This window comes from Littorina saxatilis, linkage group LG9 (assembly GCF_037325665.1).
Source record: "Littorina saxatilis isolate snail1 linkage group LG9, US_GU_Lsax_2.0, whole genome shotgun sequence".
Lineage (NCBI taxonomy): Eukaryota > Metazoa > Mollusca > Gastropoda > Littorinimorpha > Littorinidae > Littorina > Littorina saxatilis.
This window is the reverse complement of record NC_090253.1, coordinates 63,958,483-63,968,226: the sequence shown is the minus strand read 5'-3', so window position 1 is coordinate 63,968,226 and position 9,744 is coordinate 63,958,483. Positions and strand designations below refer to the sequence as shown.

Genomic DNA, 9,744 nt, shown 5'->3' with positions numbered 1-9,744 from the left:
CTGCACTCGTTTACTTGTTTTTGTGTGCGTTTTTTGACAAATGTAATAACAAGTTATAGGATCGGCCCCTAAAAATAGGGTAGGTCGGGTTACCGTAACCACACCTATTTTTTTTTTAGGCCTAACTAAGGGGAAGGAAGCGATCTAAATGCAAACGACATGTGTAATGGAGAATGCGAGAGGTATCCAGAACCAGTCTCCTGGCACCTGAGAGAATAACAAGCATTGAAATGAACAAGCGACTTTCATCCTTTAAAAAGGGGGAAGTCTTATACATTGGCGCGGGGCTCAATAAAGGGAGTTTCACTTGATGAATTATTCTGCCTGCATAGGATAGGGGAGTGGCTTACCAGCATAAGCAATTTCCGGTGTTTTGATGATGTCGTGGATGTCGACGTTGTTGCGGTGAAGGTCAGCGATGGCGGCAGACGGCTGACCCACGTACTCCGCCTTCAGTTTCTTGACACTCTTGTACAGGATGTAGCCTTGGCTGGGGACACGATGCACTGTGGGAAATGCCTTCATCGAGTAGTTGCCTGGCAACTGAGTCAGTCACAATCACAACTTCATGAGAAAATGGTGTTTAGTCATGAAAAGACTAGCTTAGTCATGAAAAAACATAGCTTAGTCATGAGAAAACAGATCTTAGTCATGAGAAAACATAGCTTAGTCATGAGAAAACAGAGCTTAGTCATGAGAAAACAGAGCTTAGTCATGAAAAAACATAGCTTAGTCATGAGAAAACAGAGCTTAGTCATGAGAAAACAGAGCTTAGTCATGAGAAAACAGAGCTTAGTCATGAAAAACAAAACAGAGCTTAGTCATGAAAAAACAAAACAGAGCTTAGTCATGAAAAAACAGAGCTTAGTCATGAGAAAACAGAGCTTAGTCATGAGAAAACATAGCTTAGTCATGAGAAAACATAGCTTAGTCATAAGAAAACATAGCTTAGTCATAAGAAAACATAGCTTAGTCATAAGAAAACATAGCTTAGTCACAAGAAAACATAGCTTAGTCATGAGAAAATAGATCTTAGTCATGAGAAAACAGAGCTTAGTCATGAAAAAAAAACAGAGCTTAGTCATGAGAAAACAGATCTTAGTCATGAGAAAACATAGCTTAGTCACAAGAAAACAGAGCTTAGTCATGAGAAAACGGATCTTAGTCATGAGAAAACAGAGCTTAGTCATGAAAAAACAGAGCTTAGTCATGAAAAAACAGAGCTTAGTCATGAGAAAACATAGCTTAGTTATGAGAAAACAGAGCTTTATAATTAAAGTCATGAACAAGTCGCGTAAGGCGAAAATACAACATTTAGTCAAGCTCAGTCGAACTCACAGAATGAAACTGAACGCATTGCATTTTTTCCGCAAGACCGTACACTCGTAGTCACCGTCTGTCCACCGCTCATGGCAAAGGCAGTGAAATTAACAATCCAGAAAAGCGCGGTAGCGGTTGCGCTGAGGAGGATAGCAAGCTTTTCTATATCTCTTTTCTGTTTAACTCTCTGAACGTTTTTTTTAATCCAAACATATCATATCTATATGTTTTAGGAATCAGGAACGGACTAGGAATAAGATGAAATTGCTTTTAAATTGATTTCAGAAATTCAATTTTAATCATAATTTTTATATTTTTAATTTTCAGAGCTTGTTTTTGATCCGAATATTACATATTTATATGATTTTGGAATCAGAAAATGATGAAGAATAAGACGATCAACGTAATTTTGGATCGTTTTATAAAAATATAATTTTATTTACAATTTTCAGATTTTTAATGACCAAAGTCATTAATTAATTTTTAAGCCTCCAGGCTGAAATGCACTACCAAAGTCCGGCCTTTGTAGAAGATTGCTTGGCCAAAATTTCAATCAATTTGATTGAAAAATGAGGGTGTGACAGTGCCGCCTCAACTTTTACAAAATGCCGGATATGACGTCATCAAAGGCATTTATCGAAAAAATGAAAAAAACGTCTGGGGATATCATACCCTAGAACTCTCATGAAAAATGTCATAAGGATCGGTCCAGTAGTTTACTCTGAATCGCTCTACACACACACACACAGAAACACATACACCACGACCCTCGTCTCGATTCCCCCTCTTTGTTAAAACATTTAGTCAAAACTTGACTGAATGTAGAAAACATAGCTTAGTCATGAGAAAACATAGCTTAGTTATGAGAAAACATAGCTTAGTTATGAGAAAACATAGCTTAGTCATGAGAAAACATAGCTTAGTTATGAGAAAACATAGCTTAGTTATGAGAAAACAGAGCTTAGTCATGAGAAAACATAGCTTAGTCATGAGAAAACATAGCTTAGTCATGAGAAAACATAGCTTAGTCATGAGAAAACATAGCTTAGTCATGAGAAAACATAGCTTAGTCATGAGAAAACATAGCTTAGTCATGAGAAAACAGAGCTTAGTCATGAGAAAACATAGCTTAGTTATGAGAAAACAGAGCTTAGTCATGAGAAAACATAGCTTAGTCATGAGAAAACATAGCTTAGTCATGAGAAAACATAGCTTAGTCATGAGAAAACAGAGCTTAGTCATGAGAAAACAGAGCTTAGTCATGAAAAAACATAGCTTAATTATGAAAAATCAAAGCTTAGTCATGAGAAAAAAAGAGCTTAGTCACAAGAAAACATAGCTTAGTCATGAGAAAACAGAGCTTAGTTATAAGAAAACAGAGCTTAGTCATGAGAAAACATAGCTTTGTCGTGAAAAAACAGAGCTTAGTCATGAAAAAACATAGCTTTGTCATGAAAAAACAGAGCTTAGTCACAAGAAAACATAGCTTAGTGTTGCTGCCGCAATACTTGTTGTTTTATCGGTCGGGCGCCTGTGCCTCTTTACGCGCTTTTTCAAGGTAAATAGGTTTTACGTATTCATGCGCGAGTTTGCGCGAGATTCGGATATGTTCTAGAACGTCACTTGACATTTTGACTCGCAGTGTAGACAGACATGTCGGGTAGTCTTTTGGCGTTGTCTCGGACTTGAGAGGTATGAAAAGTTTTCTATTGCTTGTTCTCGCAACGTAATATAATTATGTTTGATGCACCAAAGCGTTTTATTCGGAAAACCTACTATTGAGGTAAAAATGACTGATAGTGGAGTTGTAATTACTGCTGCGGAAATGTGCGTGGTTGAACTAGAACTATTTTTGGTCTTGACCTTGAGGTGTCGTGTTTTTATCGTCTAGGGTTCATATGTAATTTTAATGTTGAATCGTTGCCTCGCCCCAGTGTGTTCTCGCATCATTTGTTTGTTCAACTTAGATTTTATTCGTTGACGTATAGTTATAAGCATATATTTTGTGTTCTTCAGGAACCTGTGTGGGCAATCCCCATGCCTTGTTGTTATGCGCTGTCATCACTAGGAGAAGACGAGGTATGCACAGATGCATTGTAAATATTGTGTTTGTAAGAAAGTGTGTATGACAACCTATGGCGAAATGTGCAATTGTTGTAAACGAAGAACAAATTGTGATCAGATTGAGCATTGTCATTTTAGTCAACTTCAAAATGATAATTTCATAAATGCAATGGTAAACAACATATGTGATAAAGTACCGTATTTGACGGACTACAAGCCGCGACTTTTTTTCAAAACAAATCGCATTACGGTTTATAAAAAGATGCGGCAAAATTTAACATTACCTAAACTTGAATAGCATTCACCTAATGGAAGTCGCCGCGGATTTTCGTTTCGCTCGATTAGCGATTACCGGTACTTTATTAGCTCTCTACTCAAGACTCGGCGCTTTTCTCTTTCTTTCGCATGGGTGCAACTGCTGGAAAATGAAAAAACTGAAAAGGTCGTGGTCCAGGGGCAGGGGCCGTCAAGGCCCCGGCGGGGTGCAGGGGCAGCGCCCTTGCTGGGGGGTCCAGGGAGGCGTCGCCCCCCACCCAAAGACACATTTTTGCATTTCAGGGAGGATTTGAATGGCCTCTTTTGACTCTAAATCTATTTCAGAACAAACAGGCTTTGCGGATATATGCATAATATGAACAATCTTGTAAACCTGAAGGTATTTGTAACCACCCAGCCGAAAATGAATTTTAGCATTTTAAGAGGGGCTATTTGAGCCTCTCCTGGTTTTAAAACTGAAAACAGCAACAACAACAAAATTTGGGGGGGGAGGATGCACAACATGAAAAACCTCTATACTTGAAGGTGTTTGGTTGCATCACTCTTGCTAGAGGGTCTACAAAAAACAAGGTCAACACATTTGAAGAAGGGTTTTAGAAGCCTCTTCTTGCTAACAAACTTAAAATTGGAGATGCCCAAATTAAAAATCTTGTAAACTTGAAGGTGATTGATTATATCACCTATAGTTTTGTCTTTGATTTAAATTTTGTTTACTGAATTAAAGGAAAATTACCATGCTAACAAAAAGTTTTCACAAACACAGGAAATTACAGTCACCTCCCTTGTATTACAACTTCTTTACTTGAAGCTTATGAATTTATCATTGCAGGAGGTAAATTACCCCCCGCGGATTAGGAGGAAGAATTTATCCTGTCGTAAGAGGCGACTAACGGATTCTGTTTCTCCTTTTACCCTTGTTAAGTGTTTCTTGTATAGAATATAGTCAATGTTTGTAAAGATTTTAGTCAAGCAGTATGTAAGAAATGTTAAGTCCTTTGTACTGGAAACTTGCATTCTCCCAGTAAGGTAATAAATATATTGTACTACGTTGCAAGCCCCTGGAGCAATTTTTTGATTAGTGCTTTTGTGAACAAGAAACAATTAACAAGTGGCTCTATCCCATCTCCCCCCCTTTCCCCGTCGCGATATAACCTTCGTAGTTGAAAACGACGTTAAACACCAAATAAAGAAAAAGTAAAGAATAAAGGAGGTAAATTCTCAAATAATTGTTGAACCACTAAGCTTCAACCAAATGATAAACAAGTTTCAAGTCACTGAGTTTGTTTCAATTGAATACTTTCAAAAGGGCTAACTGCTCAGGTTAAAAAGAAGAAGGTTTAGACAAAAACAGAAACCTCCAGAGTTATATCCCTTGCCATGCACATACAATCTTCTGATGCTGCTTTTTCATTTTAGGAGTTAAATTTGCAAATGATTGTTGAATCATAGCTTGAATTAAAAGAGAAATAAGTTTCAAGCAAGCTTGTTTTAGTTGCCAACTTTCTAAAGGACTCAATGTATCTGAAGCAAAATACCACTGGTTCATAGATCAGGAATGCAAATTTTCTCTGCCACTGAAGGTCTCTGATTCCCTGAAAGTGGGGTATAAGGAAGGCTAAATACACAGCACATCCGTCTTACGTCTTGTGAGAGGCAGCGACACTTAGTCATGAGAAAACATAGCTTAGTCATGAGAAAACATAGCTTAGTCATGAGAAAACATAGCTTAGTCATGAGAAAACATAGCTTAGTCATGAGAAAACATAGCTTAGTCATGAGAAAACAGTGCATAAGAATAATGAGAATGATATTGTATTATTATGGAACACCGGCCCTTCTGACGGTCAGCAAAATGTGAGCAAATCAGCCTTACAAGAGGAGGAATCTTCAAACGGAGGTAACTTGACAGATATTATCAACAGAACATGTGTGGGTCTATCTGGGTCCACTATGTATATGATACAGCTATTCTTTATATGAAAGCAGCTATGTTAGTTACACACTTTAAAAACAACCAAAGCTCGACACGTGTTACAAAACCACAATCATCCAGCCAACTTACAGACACAGTGTCGTCCACAGCAAAAGGCACGATGTTAGCATCCTCCAGCGCCTCCGAGGTCACCGCCATGGCAAAGCTGGCGTCCGTCACGATGCGCAGAAAGTCCACCAGGTGCGGGGGAACGTAGTACCGAGCTTTCTTCATGCTGAACAGTCCTCGCTTGGATGCGTGATTGGCCACCCCTCCGATGTGGTCCAGGTGGCCGTGGCTGCAAGTTGGACATTATTCTATAATATTATCTAGCAAACTGCGTTCCTGTGTCATAACTTTTTTCTTATTCCCTTCAGGTAAATATTTAGACATAGGGACAAGAATATAAAGAAATTTTGAAATTAGTCAAATTCACTGCCACACGTGTATGCACTCACACAATGCGTAAACATGCACACACACACAAACTTACACACACAGTGACACACACACAGTCAGACAATATATAAAGTTATGTATTTAATGAGGGTGCAAGAATAAGCATTGAGTCAGAGAGAAGGTGAGAGGGGGATAGAGGGATAGGGGTGTACAGAACAGTAGAGAATATCAGCATTACGTGATGAAGACGTTGGCACAGGTGATACTCTGAGGGATGGAGTAGCCCATGTCGAAAGCCAGCTTGAGATCGTCAGCCTTGACCACCACACACGTTTCCACACCGGACAGCGACCACGTGTACACATTGTAGCTGCCGATCGTCTGCCACCCGTCCCGAGTCTGGCTCATGTTGTTGTCTTGGCGACGATGAAACTCTGTGCGAATGAAGCGTGTGGGTTGAGCGGCGGTGACACTGACAGCAGTCAGGGCTTTCTTTCGACCACACAACAATAACACTCGTGATGATGATGTAAGTCTGGCGAAATGGCACCGCAGTAACGAACGGCCTACCCACCAGCCTGGTTGCATTTTTAGGCAGATAAGAAATTGAAGTCGTCACACCATAATGTTGCTGTCTTTGACAAGTTCATCGGACAGCAGCCACCGTCTTGAGGCGTGGGAAGGGAAGCTACTCTTATTAAACATGGATTTCCGCCTGCGCGGTAACCTCCCTTTAATCACAATCATGCTGAACGAGGAGGTAACAGTGACTTACCCAAAAGACACAGTGCCCATGAAAGCGTCCGCACAGATTTTCCCTGTCATATTGCAAGAAGAGTTAATTGTATAGTTTTGTGTAGATGGGGGATGGCCGAATCGGGTTGGCGGGGTCAGGTTTGTAGGGGAAGGGCTCCTAATATGGACCGGCTCCTCAGTAATATGGACCACCTCTTGATCTGACAAACTAACGGCGCTAGAGCGCTAAAAACAATTTCATTCGCTGTATTCACCCTCTCTGGACAACTTGCACATTTCAAAACAGTTGCAGAAACACAAACCTCAAAACCGTTAGGCTTTTTCTCTTTTTTTCACTTTTGGCAGCGTTCACTCTAAATTTGACGCCTAAAACGGACTCGTTTCTGTCCACAGCCAAAGCTTTTATCACACAAAAATTGCTATATATGACAGCTAAGACCGTATTTGTTACATTTTAGCAGTTTTGACCCCGAGTTTCTAATGGAAACAAAAAATAATAGCAAAATCTCAAAGTATGTGTGTCCCCTAATATGGACCACCTTCAACAAATCGAAGAAAATAAAAGCTAAAGGCTATTTTCATTAATTCATTAAGAAGCTTGCTGAAAATAACCTATAACCTATAACTAGTCCTCGAGCTTTCAAAAAAATATGTCAAATTGTCTTCTTTTTGTGGAAGTTGATAATTTCATTATTTTCACTCTGTTTTTGATATGCTTTAGTTTTCTGGTGTGCTTCAAATAATGCTCTCATCAACCACAAAAAGTGGTCCATATTAGGAGCCCTTCCCCTATACATGTAGGGGAAGGGATCCTAATATGGACCACATTGTGTTTCATGCTGATAACTAGCTTGTTTTCTTGCGAAGAAGTTTCATTTTGTGTTTGGTGGTCCTTCTCTCTTAGGTTAACCGTCAGGCCTAATTAGAGTGCAATAGCTTTGATAGACATTCAACAAAAATTAAATACAGAAAAAATCACAAATGGTCCATATTAGGAGCCTTGTTAATAAAATTATCGGTTTTACATGTATGTTAGGTCTAGTGATTCATTAATTTATTGAGCATTCCTTTATCCGTTCCGGCCTTCTTAGTGTATGCGTGTCGCGGTGCATCAGTCAATTCACTGTTTGTCTGTTTGTAGAAAGATTCCTCGATGACAAACATTTCGTTCAGGTTACATGTCACCTATTTCTACCGTTTGGCCCACGGTGAGTGTGTGTGTGTGTGTGTGTGTGTGTGTGTGTGTGTGTGTGTGTGTGTGTGTGTGTGTGTGTGTGTGTTTGTGTGTGTGTGTGTGTGTGTGTGTGTGTGTTATTAGAGGGCTAGAGTTATTAGTTTTAAGTGCAATCGTTTAATTCTTAATACATGTGATGTTTTTATGTCTGTGATCGCCTGACACTGTAAGGCAATTTTCCTTGTTTTTATGAGGACAGTAAACATTTTGAGTCTTGAGTCTTGAGTCTTGTGTGTGTGTGTGTGTGTGTGTGTGTGTGTGTGTGTGTGTGTGTGTGTGTGTGTGGGTTGGTGTGTGTGTGTGTGTGTGTGTGTGTGTGTGTGTGTTTTAAACTGACTAAAACGACCAACCGATAAAGATCATCTTCAAAATGAGTAGGGGGGGGGGGGGGGGGTGGGGGCGGGGGGGGGGGGGGGGCGGGGAGAGTACTGAGAGAACATTGCAGAGATGTTTTAAGCCTTGTCTTCTTACAACTTGCATTTTGTAACACCAAATGCATAACTCCAAATCTTGTGCTACATAACCTTGACAGACATGTTCACTGTTAAAGGTTACTTAGTGCACTAATTATGCCCACTTACCACTTTTATTAACTGTATACAGGTTGTTTTATCACAAAGTTAGTGACTCAGGGAAACGCTGCTGACATCTTCATGGTCCGAACACAAACAATGCCCCCCCCCCCCCCTCCCCCCCCCCCGCTTTTTTAAGAACCCCAACCCCCCCCCCCCCCCCCCCGCTTTTTTAAGACCCCCCCCCCCCCCCATTCAAGATAGTAAATGTACTTCCATTTTAAGAATCCTTCCTTTTCAAGACCTGCCTTTTTTCTCTTTTTTTCCTGTTTTCAATATAGAGGGGGAATCGAGACGAGGGTCGTGGTGTATGTGTGTGTGTGTGTGTGTGTGTGTGTGTGTGTGTGTGTGTCTGTCTCTGTGTGTGTGTAGAGCGATTCAGACTAAACTACTGGACCGATCTTTATGAAATTTGACATGAGAGTTTCTGGGTATGAAATCCCCGAACGTTTTTTTCATTTTTTCGATAAATGTCTTTGATGACGTCATATCCGGCTTTTCGTGAAAGTTGAGGCGGCACTGTCACGCTCTCATTTTTCAACCAAACTGGTTGAAATTTTGGTCGGGTAATGTTCGACGAAGCCCGGACTTCGGTATTGCATTTCAGTTTGGTGGCTTAAACATAAATTAATGACTTTGGTCATTAAAAATCTGAAAATTGTAAAAAACAAAAAAATGTATAAAACGATCCAAATTTACGTTCATCTTATTCTTCATCATTTTCTTATTCCAAAAACATATAAATATGTTATATTTGGATTAAAAACAAGCTCTGAAAATTAAAAATATAAAAATTATGATCAAAATTTAATTTCCGAAATCGTTTTAAAAACTATTTCATCTTATTCTTTGTCGGTTCCTGATTCCAAAAACATATAGATATAATATGTTTGGATTAAAAACACGCTCAGAAAGTTAAAACGAAGAGAGGTACAGTAAAGCACGTGCTATGAAGCACAGCGCAACCGCTACCGCGCCAAACAGGCTCGTCACTTTCACTGCCTTTTGCACTAGCGGCGGACTACGTTCAGTGTCATTCTGTGAGTTTCACAGCTTGACTAAATGTAGTAATTTCGCCTTACGCGACTTGTTTTGTTTTGTTTATAAGATATCAGGTTCCAAGATAGCCAAGTAAGTGACCGAAACAGGAC

At 39.7% G+C, this 9,744-nt stretch overlaps 1 protein-coding gene across 1 annotated transcript in view; it reads right to left on the bottom strand.

Moving 5' to 3' along the window:
* LOC138976778 (uncharacterized) overlaps positions 1 to 6,703 on the bottom strand; it is an 8,649-nt gene extending 1,946 nt beyond the window's left edge. Inside the window, exons 1-3 of the mRNA XM_070349668.1 lie at positions 6,270 to 6,703; positions 5,723 to 5,930; positions 351 to 543 (exon numbers count right to left, since the gene is read on the bottom strand). Of these exons, the coding sequence (XP_070205769.1) occupies positions 351 to 543; positions 5,723 to 5,930; positions 6,270 to 6,619 (751 nt within the window). The 5' untranslated portion in view covers positions 6,620 to 6,703. The remainder of the gene's footprint in view (positions 1 to 350; positions 544 to 5,722; positions 5,931 to 6,269) is intronic.
* Positions 6,704 to 9,744: the final 3,041 nt, after the last annotated feature.